This window comes from Amphibalanus amphitrite, unplaced genomic scaffold (genome assembly GCF_019059575.1).
Source record: "Amphibalanus amphitrite isolate SeventyFive unplaced genomic scaffold, NRLGWU_Aamphi_draft 000367F_arrow, whole genome shotgun sequence".
NCBI classification, from domain to species: Eukaryota; Metazoa; Arthropoda; class Thecostraca; order Balanomorpha; family Balanidae; genus Amphibalanus; species Amphibalanus amphitrite.
Window position 1 is genome coordinate 433,285 of NW_024881861.1, and position 18,752 is coordinate 452,036.

At 51.4% G+C, this 18,752-nt stretch overlaps 1 protein-coding gene across 1 annotated transcript; it reads left to right on the plus strand.

Moving 5' to 3' along the window:
* The first annotated feature begins 9,479 nt into the window (after nt 1–9,479).
* LOC122389653 lies at nt 9,480–18,379 on the plus strand. The gene is made up of 5 exons (XM_043381867.1): nt 9,480–9,960; nt 11,060–11,203; nt 11,905–13,027; nt 17,567–17,787; nt 18,135–18,379. Exons 1-5 carry the CDS (start codon nt 9,480–9,482, stop codon nt 18,377–18,379), a joined length of 2,214 nt encoding a protein of 737 aa, XP_043237802.1.
* The last annotated feature ends 373 nt before the right edge of the window (nt 18,380–18,752 follow it).

The following is an 18,752-nucleotide window of genomic DNA, read 5'->3' on the forward strand; positions in this document are numbered from 1 at the left end:
ACTGAGTCAGAGCTCGGCCACCCAATCTACACGACACGTCAGGGCGCTTGAAAGGGAATGAACAGCTGGGGCCGGTGGATGAGCGGCCGATGGAGATCTTTGTCGGAAAACAGAAGAAAACAGTGCTTTGAAGAAATTAACGTTATAATCTAAAATAAATCAAATAATAAAAATAGATAGATAGTGATTCAGAGCACCACAATTTAATTTAAATTCAAAACAAGGAGCCACAACATCCTTCAAAATTTAGAGGTTCGCCGTTCGGTTAAAAACGGAAGCCATTAAATGACAGGGTCAATTCAACAACTTGATCCCACTTCTGACACCAGTATGAAAATATGTCCCTATACCTACTTATATGGATGTGTGGCTCTGCATTTCAATTACTCATTCAGCATCAGACCGACTCTCCATCGCAGAGCCCTCGCTCACCACAGCCCCAGAGACAGCGTTTACACACAGAGGTGTTATTATTTAGGATAGGGAAAGACACTCCCAACATTCACAAACCTTTGGGCCCAACCAGCGCGCCATCAGCGCAGCTGGTGAGCTCACTACAGTACTTACATCCCGCCTTGGGTACACGCTGGTCAGTGTTCAGACACTGAGTCCCCAACTCCGACTCTGAGTCCGACACTGTGTGCCGACACTGAGAGTGTGAGTCTGAGAGTGAGCCGGTGCGTGTGTCTCTCCTCTTCCTCTCCCCGCTGCGGTTTTTATACCCGTCGCCTGACCCGAGTCTGTCACTGTCAGGCGACCGTGACGCCCGATTCTGCACACACTGACCCCGTCGTGTCGTTCAAAGGTGTCACAACAGTCACCTCACTGGGTCAGCGCGATCGGAGCCGACCGCTCTCCCCTCGCGCCCGTCTCTCAAACGTCGCCAACTAATCCGAAAACCCGGTCAACAATATTGAGCAGAAAGTATATGTATTAGGGTGGCACTTAGCAATAGGGTGAATTTTATGTCATCCGATTTTTATGCGTGCGGGTAGTTTTCTGGTTCCATTCCCGTAAAAAATAATGTGTGGAAAATGATTTGGAAAAATATTGATATTTAGGGGTCGCGAATTGAGGTCAAAGTTGATATTTTTGGGGAAAAATCCAACTTTTTGGAAACTACTTTAAACCTTTTTGGAATGACATATGTGGTCATTAAGCGTCATTTCCGACGTATTTTGACCTTTAGTTATTTGTTTAACAATTGTTTATCCCATCACTTCCGGCCGATCGTAGCCAGTCCAGGTCAGGCCAAGACGGGTCTGATCTGGGCTGTTTTGCCCATGTCAGGCCTGTTTTGGCCTGCGACCGGTGCCTTCTCACAGTGGAGGTCATATCCTCTGAATAGTGTGAGGAGTGACCGGTCTCTCCTGTTCCAAAGGGAGGAAGAGCCCCACGGTTCTATCGGTTCTTGAGACATGCTTCTTTCTTCTGTCAAAGAGAATGTTAAGAAGTTGGAGTCAGCCTATCGCCGGCGGGCGAAAGCAGAGGCGAGGGTGTGCATTGAGCTGCACTGGTTTATTGTGCTTTCGGGATGTTCTTCCGTGGGCGCTTCTTCCGACTTTAGTGCCAGTGCCAGCAACAGACTTACCTGGCCGCTGCGGCGCGCACACGGAGGGAACGTCTTTGACGATGGCGACCATGAGAGAAACGTCGTCTCACACTCCCAAGCGCATGTGGGCGAGCGGACGTCCCCAACAGTGAACTGGCCTCGACCGGGCCAAACTGCCCAACCGTAATGTGTGAAGAACACGTGAGCCTGTTATCAACTGCGGCATGGAACTTAGGATACGACTCCGGCTGAACCGCGAATCCTGAATCGCGAGAGAAGGAGCGTCGACCGATTCTAGGTCCTGGTGATGGGGAGGGGGAGGGATTGGGGTGGCCAAGCTCCTCGCCGTTCCCAACCTCCCCTCCATCCAAGCACAGGAGGCCATGCTCACAGCGCTGGGGGACTAAGAACTGGAGAAGCGGAACTGCGGCCTTTTGCTTCGACGCCACGACGGCGAACAGCATGCTGGTGAACGGTACTTTAGCCCTTATCGAGCAGAAGCTGGATCGGCCCGTCCTCCAGCTGGCCTGCCGGCACCACGTGTAAGAACTGGTCCTAGAGAAGGCCCACCTGCCCTAGAATCTCGAGCGGCCTCTACATCCGGCTGTTTAAGAGGTTCAAAGGCGGGTGGGAGTTCATATTTCATTGACAGGATCACACCGATGGCGTTCGCCGTCGACGACCTTCCGGAGTGGGACGAGCTGCTGGTCGGTTTCCATCGCTTCCATCGCTGGACTATGCCTAGCTCCGGGAACTGGGGAGACTACCGAAAACTTCTGGAGCTCTGCGTAATTGCTCTCGATGGAGTTGTTCCAAGCACGGCATCCGTTTCTCCGCCTCAGAGTACTCCACTGAGTTACCTAGGTGGATGGCAAAGACCATCCGCACTGTGGATGCCTTCCTCTTCAGGGAGCGGCTCCGGCTGACGGCGGCCGAGGCCCAGGTCATCAGACGCTGTGCGCTGTCCGTCGCCTGCAAGTTTGCCGCCGCCGCCGCCGCCTGGTTTGGGACTCTACTGCCACTGCGCCGGCTCTGGACCTGACCTTCGTGAACTCGTTCTGCACCTACCCCGACAAGGAGCTGTCGAAGGCGACAGTCCCGGTCTTCGGCCGTCACCTGTAGTACTTGAGCGATCGGCTGGTGACTCTGGAGCTTTTAGACCCCGACCCTCGGGCTCAATCAAGACATGGTGCGGGCAATAGACTTGTAGGAGAGGGAGGACGAGGACCCGCCCCATAAGTCCTTAGTGGACACTATGAACGCCGCTCTCGCGACCGAGACGTTGGCGAGCTTCCTCACACCATCGTTCAAAAAGCTCTCAAGGATCTACAACCTGGACGCGGGGCTAATAATCAATGACCAAGGCCACTGGGAGGACAGCAGCTACCAAACCGCAGCTCGTGTAGTCCGGGAGCTGCGGGTGGTGAATGACTTCACCAGGCGCGGTATGGCGCTGATGTAGGACTGGCACTCATGAAAGACAAAGATTAGCGCCAGTTCTTCCTCCATGTCGTTTAAAAGATCACAGAAAACGCTAACCTGACACCCGAAGATCGACTGCAAATTGCTAACCAGGCTACACACAAAGTGATCTGGGTGCCCGTTGCTCATGATACCCCTCCCTCCAATGAGGCGTCAATAATATATCTACTTAAGAGGAGGAACTAGAGTAGTGGAGTACATAGACGAGCGTTTTGGTGTGACCGAAGCTGCATGAAATATCAATAAACAATATGAAAATTACTAAGAAATGCCTTATTATCATCCGATTACAGCGTAATAGGAAAGTCAGAAACGATTTTAATGATATTGAAATATGCTACCAAAATCTCAATTTTGACCTTGATTCGCGACCTCTAAACATCAATATTTTTCAATAAAAATTTGCATCCCTTATTTTTTACGGGAATGGAACCGGAAAACCACCCGCACGCATTAAAAATCAAAAATTGATTTTTAAGTGCCACCCTAATATGTATCGATGGCAAATATCGTCTGGCGAACAGAAATTACCTATTGCTAAAGTGGGATATTGGCAAAACATAATATGCACACTGTTAACGTCAGATCCCGCCAGCCGTGCGTTCTTGCTTCGGAGTTTTTGTTCTCTCTCCGGGTGGTGGTTACGGCTGCTGTTGTTGCTTCTCCCCTCAGGGAGCCGGCCTGTAGCCATATGAGGGGCTCCTTGTGGCGGAGGTAGCCGGTGGTCGAGGCCGCCACCAGCTCGGGTTGAATTGGTATCGGCTCGCTACAGGGCGATGTGAGGCGGGCCAGGTCGCGCGGTTTTGTGTCGGCATGTGGCGCTGTCTTGATGCCGACGCTGGTGCCTATCGGCTTGGTAGGACGACGAGGCGAGCCGGCGACGTCGCGAGGTTTTCCACACTGTAAATACATATGCATTTCATGACCGGGGACCACCCTCATTCCGTTACCAGCAGTCCTATAATGAACGCCAAAGGGTTTTATGCCTGTGTGATCTCTTTGGTTCCATGGAAAACATTGTTTGGTCGATTAGTTCCATCAGTTGGTCCGAATCCCAGCGCTTCATGGTGCCCCCAACGGCATTGGTCCGACTTCGGGTGAATCATGGTTCGACGGTCCGATGGTCCGACTTGGTCCGACTCCAGGTGACTCATGGTTCGACGGTCCGACTCCGAACCGTCCATAGTCCGACTCCAGTCTGAAACGACCCTATGCCGGATGCTCTGTTGGCACACTGAAAACGAATCTACTCTTCTCTCGTGAGTAAACTCACGGAAGAGCGGTTATATGGACACCACCTATTTGACGGCCCCAGCGACCGGTTAATCAACTCATCACTTGCCGGTCAACTTTCCGATGAAACGTGCGTTTACTCATGCATATTTACCCATGTTCGATGAGTTAACTCATTGTGAAAACTCATGTATCGCTGGTTACTCATTTCCGTTACTCTCATTCTGTGAGTTAACTTACTCATGGATGGGCGGTTTTATGGACACCACCTATTTGACTGCGCCAGCGACCGGTCAATCTACTCACCTTACTCATTATCAAAACTCATGTATCGCTGGTTACTCATTTCCGTTACTCTCATTCTGTGAGTTAATTTACTCATGGATGGGCGGTTTTATGGACACCACCTATTTGACTGCGCCAGCGACTGGTCAATCTACTTACCTCTTACCAGTCAACTTACTCATCAGACATAAGTAAGGTTGACCGGCAAGAGATGAGTAGATTATCCGCTGTTAATATTACGCATAACGCAACTTATCAGATTTTCATTCCCATCATGCGTGTTATTTCGTGTGCAAAATAGCATGCAAGACGAGGAAGAACATCCAACAAGACCATATGCTACCCGTAATACTAACACCGAACAATGACACCGAACACAGAAACGTGGTCGTTTTATATAGGAACAATCAACAAGATATCGAATGTTCTGTAAAACGACAAGTGCGTGGATATATTGTCATATGGGCGACATAAAATTGACAAAATAATAACCCTGCGCTCATTTTGTACTGTACGAATGGCAAGTCAAGAGAACAGCAAAGTTAAATCTGTATTTCATGCACATATATACGAACAAGTACTGGACAACCTATTATGGGCGTAACGCTCAATGATCATAGCTGGTTGCAAGACCAGACCAGCTATAGGAACCCATCATAAGGAACAGACGGACCTATAATACGAAGCAGCTTTCTATTTCACAGCCTTGTGTGCGATTATATTATTTCGTACTCTATAGAAAGGTCGTGCAACCAGCTATGTGAAAGACGCAGTTTCAACTGTCATTTAATAGGTACACAAACACAGTTTCAATGGTTTGGTTCACTGATACATATCCGACTCCAAAGCTCTGCCTGTGCTTTACACCAAAGTGCCTTGTATCTCAAATTCATTAGCGTCCAACGTTTCACGTCTCTTTACGGTTAAGGGCGGGACGCCGGGACACCCTGCAACAAAATATAAACGAACTGCAACAAGCTTATTCAATTGCAACTAGACATAATGACAAAAACTTGATGAACAGAAAACAGAAACAAACAGAGAAAAGTATGAGGCACCAACAGAAACTCTGCCGGTCAGTCTCTGTCCCGGCAGCTGGTCACAATTGTCGACCGCCGAGGTTAGCTCTTTGAACTCGACAACCGCCTCATTCTCCACGTATAGAGCATGCCAGCTCGAACGTGTGGGCATGGGTACTGGGGATGGCTGAAACACAGCTCCGTGCTCGCCAGCGCAGTGCAGCAGGTGGTCGACTTCTCGTCTGCAACGAGAACAAATATTTCCGATATTATTAATGGTTATATCCCGGGCAAGTTGCCTCGGGATGATTAGCGCACATTTTACTCTCGAGTGATGTAACGGTTTTATCCCGAGCCGTCAGATGAAAAAAAAAAACAGGTACTTTGAGAGCAACAAAGAAAATATACATACCCGGGGCTGAGACAATTTGATTATGTCACCAAGTTTTTGCCGAAGTTCCGAGGGTCATTAGACCCGAGGTATTTCGATAAAATACGAGGTTATATAATTAAATTGCCAGCCCTAGGGCAAGTTCATTTCCAAACATGCAACGCTCACAAATCTTCACAAAGTCCACAAATACTGCTAAATAAATTAAATTTAGCAGAGGGCCGGACAACGTCCTTGACGACGGGCAGGGCAACATTCAGACGGAGGCTGAGCGGAGCGAAGCCGCAGTCATTCAAATGAACATTCACTCTCTATAGGTACTCACCGATAACGAGCCAGCTCTCCTCAATGTCCATTGTCCATCGCCGGCGGCCCGCTCGCGCTGGTGCCCTCGCCGGGGTCGGCGGTGGCGGCCGTGACCCCCGTATCGACAGAGTTGCTGGGACCCTGAGTAACAAATCAATGGATGTTGTTAATGTACGCCACAACAATACACAGTTACGGTCAGCCAGTCTATTTTGAACAGAGTTTCCTGAGAGAAAACTAATGCACCGGTGCTGGAAGAAAATGTCATCTGATTTTGCAACTATGTTTAATTTTGCTGCAATACGTTCTACTGGTTTGTTTGAAAAGCGGGCATTTACCCGCGCATGACTGGGGGGGGGAGGCTCTACAGAGCCCCCTCCAGTTTTTCGGCAATATATTCTAAACCGTTTCACGGATCAAATTAAAAAGATTATTGTTTGTTAAAAAAATTGTTTGTTAATTTTTTTTAAATTACAAAATTTTTCGCACCTGCGTGCAGCAGTCTTCCCTAAAAACATAAAAACTGCAGACATGTCACAGGATCAGGATAGGGGTTTGTTGATAGCCCCTGACAAATAGGCATTTGGGCATATCGTCTTTCTGACTTTCGGTTGCCGGCCGGGGTAACTTTTTCAAACATTCTCCATCCATGATTCACACGCAAAAAAAAAACGCGACAGGTTGGTATATGCCCCCCCCCCCCCTGAGGCGAAAGTTATTAACAGCTTAACGTCATGGGAAACTGCAGTGTGGCATGGACACTGGCCAGCCTGCGAGTCATGTGCACAAGGAATATTTGTGGTGAAATTTTATCTGAGAACAGCTCATAAGCAGTTTCAAAATCATTTTTTTCCAGACACCAAGCACAGCATTCCAACCTACCCACCTTGGACCTAAATCAATTTTTTATGATAGCTTGGCACCTGTGAACTTACATATTTTGCCATTTGTTTGCATTTACATTTTGGTATTCCTCTGCATGTCACAGGTAGCTTTTGGATGGTACTGGTATTTTTTTTTTTGTCTTTAGCAGTGATAAACCAGCAAAAAAAAACAACATTTTCTTTTTTACCCTGAACTTTAAGGCTGTGAAAACCTGATGCATTTTCGAATTCAGCGCATGCGACGCGGGGCCGCGCATGTGAACTTCCTGGCCCCTTTACTGTATATTTATGTCCTAGGCCTGCATGTAGGTTAGCAAAGAGAGCTGTCGTTTAATTTTCCGGTATTTTCCACGCACAATACACCCAATAAAGCAAAATATCTGGTATTTTACTCACCAATATGCAGCAAGCGACTCCCCCTGCACACACGGATCCGGCCGGAACGAAAATGGCGGCGAGGCGGCCTATGATCCATCGGTAAAGAAACACGTCAAAAACGAGTTTGATAACCGGTCGGCTTTGAGTACGCTTTTTACGCACGATTTGTGATTTCATTTACTCATAACTCATTTCCAGAACTCGCTTTCTACAGATTTAGTGAATGCATGATTCGTGAGTACGATAATTACGCGCAATACATGAGTCAAGGAACTCTTATTTCATGCGTTCGGGGCCGCCTTACTCATGGATGGCAGGTCATTGATTTCTTTGCATGAGTTTTTGTAATGAGTAAACCAGAACTCAGGGCTTGGAATGCTTCATACACGAGTAAACCAGCGGTTGAAACTCATTAGCGGCTGGTAAAATGACCTTTACTCTCCATATACGAGTAGATTTGTTTTCAGTGCACCGTGATGTTTGCAAGTCATGGCTCGCATTACATCGGTCCTCCGTGTTCGTGATTCAGGCTGCAGTGGTGGGTACTTTCCAGCTGGTTTGACCAACATTCCTGACCATGATCATAAGCCAGCAATCAGCTCTCTTGGGCCAACTGTGCTCCAGATTCCACTTACAGAGCAGTGGCCGCACAACATTCAAACAACACAGATAATGTATGTACTATCCAAATGGCGGCATGGTGTTTAAGAAAAGCTTTCGGATGCAGCATGCAGGTTGTGTTGTAAAAAAAAGTCCATAACATGGCATAGTCTCAGCAATACCGACACAATCTGTATGCAATGCGAACACCCACTAGTGCCCACGAGCCATTTTCACCAGGGTAATTAGCGGGCGCCGTAACGGGTCTATAATCCCACCGCTGCAATGACCGGGTCTGTTACATGATCTGGCCTCCGGAACTGGAGCTGTAAGCTTTTGAGACAAACGAGCTGAGTGAACTGACGCTGATGGTTAGCTATTTCGTTCGTTGTTTTTGGACTTCAATCAGCGCTTTTATTGTTATATAGATCCGGGCTCATGTGATGATGAAAGCCAACACTAAAAGCATTAAATGGCTTTCCTATAGAGACACATTTGACAACAAAGATAAATATTGAACCCACGTGATGAGGCTTGGCTGTGGCACTGGCAGCCACGGGGCCAATACGGAGAGGAAGAAGGGAGCAATTAGTTAAACGTTTATCCATTTTTGACATAACGTCTATTAGCGTTGTATGAAAACCTCGTCACATCCACCCTTCGTCATGGCATGCTCCCTCCCCCCCCCCCCCCCCGAAGTCCCCGGCGCAGAAAACTTCTTCTTCGTCTGTGTTCTTTGCTGATGCAATACACACAATCCATACGACACAAGGATAAGCGAATGGAAAAGTTTGAAGCGGCTCATGAGCGGGCTCCTTCCGCGCCGGCCGGCAGCCGACGACGTCGCCGACGGCCTCCGGTATGACGTCACCCCGTCGGCGGGTTACATCACCCGTCGAAACCGACGCGGCACCGCCGGCTCGGCTCCTGACCTGCCGACCTTGCTCTGGACGGGCGACAAGCCGAGGCAGCACGCACGCGCCGCAGGAATCGTGTGCCATCGATTTCGGCGCGCGCCGCTCCGGGCTGCGACAGGTCGGTGCCGGACGAAGCACCCCCCGAGTCAGCTGGTGGGTACAGCGGGGGTCAGACAGGGCCAGCTGTCGAACCGGACCCACACCGTGAGGCCGTGACGCCGTCTCCGTGCCGTGCCGCCGTGCGAGTGTCGAGACGCGAGTTAGAGCCCCAGCCGGAATGTCAGAGGGGGTCGTTGGTGTGCCGCGAGTCGCCCGCTGCCAGCTCTTTGTTCCCGTGCCATCCTCGTCACCATCCGCCCGGTGTCAAAGACGTCTGGCCGCAAGGTGAGCTGGCCTGGTGACAGGGTGAGAACCACCCATCTAACCGCAGCCATGGCCGTGAAGGAGGCACTCAGTCCGCCGGAAGAGACCTCCGACCCGGCGGAGACTGGCTCCGACCACTCGCCGCCGCCTGGCTATGACTCGGGCGACGAACAGTCCACCATCGGCAGTCTGCACAACCCGCGCCTGCGGCTGCAGCTGCGCCAGATTCGCCGCCAGGTGAGCCGGCGACGATCGGTGGGCGACGGCCGGCCGCCGCGCTCCGGCTCCCTCAGCGAGCTGATCGGTCGTCATGCCGCCGCCGCCGCCGCCCCCGCCCCCGCCCCCGCCGAACAGCCGGGGGACGAGGTGGTCATCGACGGAGGTTACGGCTGGGTGGTGGCGTTCGGAGCCTTCCTGGCCAACTTCTGCATCGCCGGCACGGTCAAGTCGTACGGCCTGCTGAACCTGATGGTGATCGAGACGTTTGGAGTCAGTGCGGCCGAGGCGGCCGTAGTGCCCAGCCTGCTCCTCACCATCGGCCTGCTCATCTGTGAGTCAGAGTAGCTTGGAGCTGAACGACTCATTGCTATTCGATAAGGCACCCTAAGTAAGATGACTGAAGGCGAAAGCCAATCGTTTGACTTAGAATTTGGTCATGACTTCCAAGAACTTGGAAGACGACGATTGGGGAAATCGCGACGACTCTTTCGGAAAATTCACGGAACAGCTTGATTAGCGCGTTAGGAAGGAGCTTCTTGGTGTGCTTATTATCATTGAAATCGTTCTAGAAGCTCAGAAGATGTTGGCAAAATACCAAAGATTAAGTTTTGTACTTCTTTATGCGGAAATATTAAAAAAAAAATCATCTAAAGTCAAATCATTTTGTTTGTGTCATTTAAAAATTATTTGTACGATGTCACCCTGAAGGGATGACAGGTATTTACGTCTCCTATCTTTCGAGGCATCAAAGCATTCACTGGAAGTTTAACGTTGTGCCATGTGTTTAAGTCCGCTGAAAGTTAAGCTTTTTAAACGTTCTATGTAGTTCCTTCCACGGCACATGCTGTTAAATGTTCATCGGATATAAATTGTCCGAAGTAACTAGTTTTTCGAAGTTCTTGTCCATTCAAAGTTTCATGTTTTTAAATGTATGTTGCGCTCAAGTCCACGGTGCGATGCGGCAGTGTGCAATAGCCGTAGGCAATCGGAATCTGTGGGGAAGTGACCTGGCCTTTGAATGAGTCACTGCGCGGCACTGTTGTCATGAGCAATAGCATTGTCAACAAATCTTTGCCGTTGAGCACTGAACAGTGAACAGTCCCAACAAAATCGATGAGGCAAGCGAAAGACGAAAGCATGGCTATCTAGGGCATGCGTAACTCGCATCCCACTTGAAAATAAGTAGTTCACCCCTGGCATTTCTCGGCATTTTTAAACGTCCATTTGTAAAGAGCAAACTGATTTGAAAGCAGGGTCCATTTGTTGTTCCAGCTTTTCGAAGAGGATCCACCACGCTTTGCTTGGCTGCGCTGACACTAGCCTGACAGCGCCTAGTCAGCTCATGGGGTAATGAGGTTTTCAATGACAGACTCCTCTCCTCCGTGGTCCATTCCTCTTGTCTCACACTGACAGTGTCCACCCCATTTCAGCGCCGGTGGTGGGAGCGCTGTGTGAGCGCTTCACCTGCAGGAAGGTGGTCACTGCCGGCGGCATCTTCTGCTTCCTGGGCTTCGCGCTGGGCTCCTTGTCTACCAACATCACCCACCTCTGCCTGACGGTCGGCGTGCTCGGAGGTACGGCAGGGGAGGTGCGGGGAGGGCGATGGCAAGACAGTCGGAAGGTGGTGACAGCGGGACGCAATAACATTTTAGTAACCATTACGTAATGAAAAAGTATGATTGATGGTCGGCGTTCTGAAGCGTTGGATGCGCTGTCAATCTGGAAGATATTTTCCAATCTGACTCGTTACGTTAACGAAGTTTTTACCCAATGTCCAATAGAAGTCCACACGCAACAACTATCGGCTTGGGTGTGGTCTTCTGGCTGTCGATGTTGCCAAGGTCGAGTTCTGAGTGTCAATCAATGTTCAGTGTTCACGGAGGTAACAATAGGTAACATCGATCGCTGACGCTTCCACGGTTCCCGGCCAGTCGATGGCTGGCCGTAGCCTGAGGCACAGTGCTAGCTCCCGTACGCCACAGGCTATGATTTATCGAGGACCTGGAAGTCTATGTACGAATTCGTCACACCTTTGAACCATTTTTGTTTATCTTTCCCTGAAGTGCACCATGCATATCATAGAGCTGCAAGAGGATGCGATATCGTCATTTATAGCTATAGAAGTCGGAAAGCTACCTAATAATACGTACACACCAATGTTATTTCGATCATCCTCTGTCTGAACATTGACGTTCAGCCGCCTGTGGCACTAGCTTTAGCACATGAACTGGATGTGTTACCTTCCCTAACACGGCCTGTGTGCGTACCGCCGCAGGGATCGGTACCGGCTGCGCCACCACCCCGGGCATCCTGATCACGACCCGCTACTTCCCGACGCGCCGCTCCATGGTGAACGGCCTGGTGCTGGCCGGGAACGCGGCCGGCGGGTTCGCGCTGCCGCCGCTCTACCAGCTGCTGCTGGCAGAGTTCGGCCTGCGCGGCACCCTGCTCGTGATCGGAGCACTCTGTCTGCACGTGGTGGCCGGCGCCGCGCTCGCCCGGCCCATCGCCGTCCACGAGACCGTGCTGCGCCGGCGCCGACAGCGGCAGCGGCGGCAGCGAGACGGTGTTGATGAGGCTGCCGTGGCGCCGCGGCGGATTCCCAGCTACACGAGTCTGGACACGGGGCTGGAGACTGCGGAGTACCGCGAGAAACACTCGCCCAGTCAGGTGAGCCTGTCGTCGCGACTGGACATCACGGACGAGTGCTTTGTGAAGCGGCTCAGCCACTCGAGTCTGGCCTCACGACCGGCGCCCAGCGAAGAGCGCTTCTTGCAGCAGTGCCACGCCAGTCTGGCGTCGCGGTGTGACTCCCACGACGGCCACCTGACCAAGCGGCCGCTGAGTCTGGCCAGCCTGGCTGAGCGTCTCAGCTTCACCAGCGCCCCGGCGAGCGACCAGCGGCGCGACAGCCTGGTGCCGCGGCCGGCCGAGGCCCCCACTCACCTGGTGCGGGTGGTGCGGCCCGGTCCGGACGGCCACCCGACACCACTGCTGGTGCAGGTGCCGGCGCGGCTGCGCACCAGCAGCCTGCTCCTCTCCACCACGGACGTCACCACGGACGCCACGTCACAGTTCAACGACGACTTGCGCCGACTGCGCGAGGCGGAGACGTCGTGCGCGCCGCACCTGTACCGTCGCGTGCGGCGCTACCTGGACCTGGACCTGCTGCACAACGCCCTGTTCCTGGCCGTGGCCGCGTCCGTGTTCTTCATGGCAGCCGGGGCGCCGTACGCACTGATGCAGCTGCCCGTGTTTGGTGTGTCCCGGGGTCTGAGTCGGGCCCAGACGGCAGAGATCCTCAGCCTGGTCTCGGCCGTGGACCTCGTCAGTCGGCTCTGCTTCGGCTGGCTGTTCGACCAGGGCCTGTTCCGCCGGCAACACGCATTCGCCGCCAGGTGAGTCAGCGACACAACGTCTTCCAGCTTGTCCTTGGTTTGGTGTTATAATCGACTGGTGGAAAGATCCGATTGACCCTTTCTCCAGCTAGTTTTTCTGCTTTCTACAAAAATGGTCTAAGCTAGTGAGTTGACTCACCCCCCCCCCCCTCTCTCTCTCTCTCTCTCTCTCTCTCTCTCTCTCTCTCTCTCTCTCTCCCTTTCTTTCTCTCGCTCCCCATTTTCTTCTCTCGCTGTCTGTCCCTTTTTCTCCTCTTTCTCTTTTTGTGTCAACTTTTTTATCATGCTGACTGAGTCGGCCTCATGTGCCAAGTTAGAGCCCCAAAACACCGACAGCAGCCCAGCCAAAGCTTCGTAGCTCATTACGTAACGATCAAACAAACTATGCGGCCGCCCGAAATAGTTCGACGGGCTCATGCATCACAAGAGCAACGCTTCTGAAATAAAAGGTTGACCTTTTGGGCTGTGTATCTATGCTGTGTGATGCAATGAGTTCTATATATATTCATCTACCGATTCAGCTCCACGGTCGCGAAGTAACCATATCGCCTTTTCTGGCCATATGACTCATTGCAAGTCATACTGCATTCTGTATCTTCCATTTCTGTCCCTACTCCTTGCAGTATGTAATAGCGGGTCCAGCCCTTCATTTTCTGCTTGCCAGCTCCCTGCCAGACAATCACCAATCAGTTTCCCGATTGAAGGCTTCGTCCAACCCTCGCCCGCATAGGGGGGTCGAACGGACCCCCACCCCGGTTTTTCGCAAATAACTCGCGTAAAAAGCTGCCGATCGCAACGAAACTTTCCTTACCCTCGCGTTAATCAATTTTACACCTACCCTAAAAATTTCATGACCCTGACCCAAATGACCTTTGACCTGTGACCTACTTTTCGATACCATGCTTGGCCGGAATCGCGATTCGGCGTATGTCGGCTCGCATTAGCTGAGCGTTTGCAGTCTTTTCGTGGTTTCAAGCGTTCAAAGTAAACATGTGATATGCTGTTGCCCCCATGCATTAAGGTGGGTGTCAAGGTCACCTGAAGGTCATGTTAGGTCATTGACCTTTGATGACCTCGGTTCTTTTTTCCAGTTTTGCAAGTTTCTAGGCTAGTTTTTGGAGCTGAATTCGAATTTAGCAACCATATGAACATTTACGAAGTAGTTTTGGTATCTTTGTAGCATGTTACGAAGCTGTCAGAGACGGTTGACGCCTACTACGAATACCCGGCAGGACCCCTGGTTGACCTGCCCTGATCCGACCCGACCTAGCCTAAATGCTTGAACTTATCATCTGTGGTTAAAACTAACATAATATTCGTGATCAGCGCCCCGAAAAACCCTATAGCAGCCACACTTTACGACGTTTTAACAGGTCCCGTTTTCTCTATTTTGGGTCATTGACCTGACCTGGAGGGTCAACCAATGACCTAGGACCCTAAAATTGGGTATCATCAGCTTCATCTCGTCACGGGCAACACGCTCGCTTTTTCCGCGAAGCTCTAGCTCGATAAGGGGCGAAACGGCAAAGGGGGGGTCTAACAGACCGCCCCCCCCCCCCACCTTTATACGTTCGCGGCTGGAAAAGCACCAATACGGGCGAGGGCTAAGCTGGGCTAAGCCTTACTGCCTTTCTGACCGCGATGTTCCGCTCCATGCCGTAGTCTGTCAGACAGGCATTCACTGCCGCCCTAGCCGCCAAGGCTGTCTCCAGCCATAAAGCCTTCCCACGGTGCCATGGTCACCCGATTGGATCGGTGCTCGCCCCCCCCCCCCCCCCCAGCAGCCCCACCCTACCCCACTCCACCTCCAGTTCAATGTATCGAACGCTGCACGGGAGGGGAGGAAGCAGGGCGGCGCACTTCACTGCCGGCATCTCTCTCTGACGTCATATTGGACGAACACTTGACACACCGGAAAAGGGAGGAGGAGGCGGAATTGATCCGATGAAATGCGTGGCAGTCGTGGTGATGACATCATCGGTCACTGCTAGCCTCTGTGTTGTGCCAGACAGGCAGCTGGTGTAGATCTCGGCGACAGGGGAAAGACAAGATGTATTACGTGTCGCGGAATCCTCGAGGAAAATTCCAGGTTGGGCAGTGAACGACGTAGGACCATACGGATCTAGCAATGACCGTCCTTCTCCCCCAACCCCACAAAAACATAAACACAGTGTCATTCGGAGTCGTTCTGTGGGTTCCCCGGCCACGGTCTTTCCAGGGCGAGGGTGAGTTTGTTGACTTGAAGCATCGCCCATTGAGTAACACTGCGGGGAGTCACGGCCATCCGCCTGTGACAGCTCCGTCCGAGCTTGGGGAGTTTCTTCATGTCCTTTTCACCGGTACCTTATCGTGCCGATGACGTTGAAACATGCGCGATTGGATAGAAGTGCGCGCTAGGTCTGATCGCTATGAATCTTACCGATTAACAATTCAGGTGAAGTGTCTTTTTCCACTGATAATATTAAGCTCGTTGCAAAGACTCTCATCTAAAGGATAAATACGTCATAAAGGGGTACATACCTCACAACACAAGTACATTTGCTATCATGGTATCAAGAACCCGAGTCCCGAGGTAAAATTAATGCCATTGGAATTGAGTAAATTGCCTTTAGGAAATGATCGCCCTTTTAAATAGAAAGGAAATAAATTATGCATAGGCAGCTTGTGAAGAGTTACAAGTAAATATTGTATAAACTATTGATTCCAATTCCCGATATGTCCAGAACAAACCCAGTGTTCAATCACCAAAACGAACGCTTCAATCAGCTCCCCTCCTCCCCTCGGCTTTTTGCCGGCGTTCCGTCAGCATCCGGCCGTCAGGACAAACCACGATGACGGTGTTATGTTTGTTATAACCTTACTCAGTGACTCCCAGAAACCACGGATTTTTCGCAGCCCCTCTGTAACATATACACACTCTCATGTTGCATAACTACAGTTTACCGCGGTTCTGTGGCGTCTGATGCCGCTGTACATTCCAAATCCCCCCCCCCCCCCGCCCCCGCCGAGTCTGCTCCGCATGCAGGGACCCACATCAGAGGTGACACGGCAGGGCTCCCCGGGTCGCCATGCGGTGGAATGCCGACCGACTCCCGGGAAGTAGGGCTAGTCCTCGCTACCCCTCCCTCCCCACCCCCTATTGTTTGTGGCTTACAGTGACGCCTCTGTTCCGTCGATCCAGAAAATTATTCAACGGAAATGACACGGACTTATGAGTCTGCGAACAATGAAGTAAGTGCCCCATTTCCAGTTTTTAGTCCTGCGTGAAATGATGTGTCATATACGCGAGATAAACATTTGCTAAGAAAACAAGGAACTGTGAAGGAGTCTAAATGCGTGGGGATGCCCATTATTGGATTACTGTATTACATATATATATATTATTATATATGCATAAAGTATAGAGTAGACATAAATAAGACTATGACAGTTTATATCTACAGGGCTCTACATATCACCACCGCATACACTATACAGTGCCTGCCTACACATGCAGCCTTGAAAGATGTATTGAGTAATAATCGCTCAGCTTACAGAAACATTTACAATGCGCTGACGTCCAACAGTTGCATAATGCTGGTTGAGGTTCGGTTGAGCTCTTTGTTTGAAAACAGGAGACATCGTATTGTTTTTGTGGGGGGTAGTTAGATCTATCCATGTTCAGGGCTTAGGCTGATGGTACAAATCCATTAACCTGGTACAAAAAGCATCCCAGTGAAAGTATGACCCAAATATATCGACATCAGGCACTATGTGCGCCACATTCCGCGTATTTGTCCATTTCCGATGTCGTAACGTTACGGATGGCTGCGGTAACCGGGTTTCATTCACACTCTACCTTTGTTCGTTATGCCTACAGTCATTTCTTGTTATTAACACATTGCTCTTTCAATGCTGCTTTCCATGCTGTCACATGAATGACGTCACCTGACCTGATCCAATGTGACATAGCTTTTTGGCGGTGCGGCGTGACCGACCACGACCCGCTGCGACCTCAGCTGGTGGGCGGTGTGTCGGTGCTGACCTGACCTGACCTGGCCTGCGCTGACCCGTTGTGACCTCAGTCAATTACATACTGGACGCCTGGACGGCGTGTCAGTGCTGATAGTGATGACCTGACCTGACCTGACCCTCTGTGACCTCAATTTGGGCGGTGTGTCGGTGCTGACCTGACCCGTTGTGACCCCAGTCAGCTGCTGGGCGGTGTTCCAGTACTGATACCTACTGTCCCACTGTGACCCGCTGTGACCCGCTGTGACCCGCCGTGACCTCAGCCAGCTGCTGGGCGGTGTTCCAGTACTGATACTGTCCCACTGTGACCCGCCGTGACCTCAGTCAGCTGCTGGGCGGTGTGTCGGTGCTGTTACTGACCCACTGTGACCCGCTGTGACCCGCTGTGACCCGCTGTGACCCGCTGTGACCCGCTGTGACCCCGCAGTCAGCTGCTGGGCGGTGTGTCGGTGCTGTTACTGACCCACTGTGACCCACTGTGACCCACTGTGACCCGCTGTGACCCGCTGTGACCCGCTGTGACCTCAGTCAGCTGCTGGGCGGTGTGTCGGTGCTGCTGCTGCCGCTGGTGTCCAGCTACGGCGCCATCCTGGCGCTGTTTGTCGTCTATTCGGTGGGCATCGGCACTTGGTTCGTCAACCTGGCGCCCGTGCTGGCCGACCACCACGGCATTGACAAGATCGCCTCTTCGTACGGCCTGGTGCGCATGTTCCACGGCCTCTCCACGCTGGCCATGCCGCCGCTCTTCGGTGAGTCAGAGTCTACAGGTGCGCAATGCACATAATACTGGCAATGCCACCGCTCTTCGGTGAGGAGTCATGGCAGCTCGGCAAGATCGGTAAAAAAACGACTGAAAACTGATACGATTGAAAGAACGGCGATCTTCCTGGCACGGCATTCAAAACTTTTTGCTGCAATGTTAATTTCATTCAAAATGAGTTTTGTTCAATTCAAATTAAGTTTTGTAATAATCATATTCTTCGGCTTGATTTTTGCTAAAATTTGTGCCTGCATATACCTGTTGTGCCTATATGCTTGTTAGCAACGGAACTCGTAGCCCCGTCATTTTTGTCAAACGGCGGTCTGTCGCCCCCAGGCGTGCTGGTGGACCGTACCGGCGATTACGGCACCCAGTTCTACGGTATCGGCTCGTGTATGGTGGTGGCCGGCCTGCTGGTGGTGGGCGTCTCTGTGACGTCACTGGACCAAAAATACGGCGTGCGGCAGGAGGCCGAGACCGGGGAACAGCCGGAGGTCACAGCGGACCAGCGGGACGCCGTGTCGGAACAGCACGACCACGAGGATGTGGCCAATCAGCCAATAGCCGAGGAGGAGGAGTGATGACGTCAATAGGTAATAGCCGAGGAGTGACGTCATCAGTTAGTCAATGGCTAAGGAGGAGTGGTGACGACACTAGCTAGCCAATAGCCGACGAGGATGAGTGATTTGTCAACCAGCAGTCGAGGTGTGATGTCCTCCGACGCTTTGAAGACGGACAGAAGGTGGAGCGGTTTCCCTCGAACGCCACAGAGCTGACCAGTCGAGTTTAGATCGCGCTGCTAATTGTGACGCCGATTGTCGTCCTGGAATTTATTGACATTGCTGTATTGTTGTTATCAAAACTGTTTGAACGATCTGCTAGTCGTTCTATAAAAAGAATTAAACGTCGAAATATGTGTACCTAATCTAGTCGGTGAGGTGAATAACCAATATT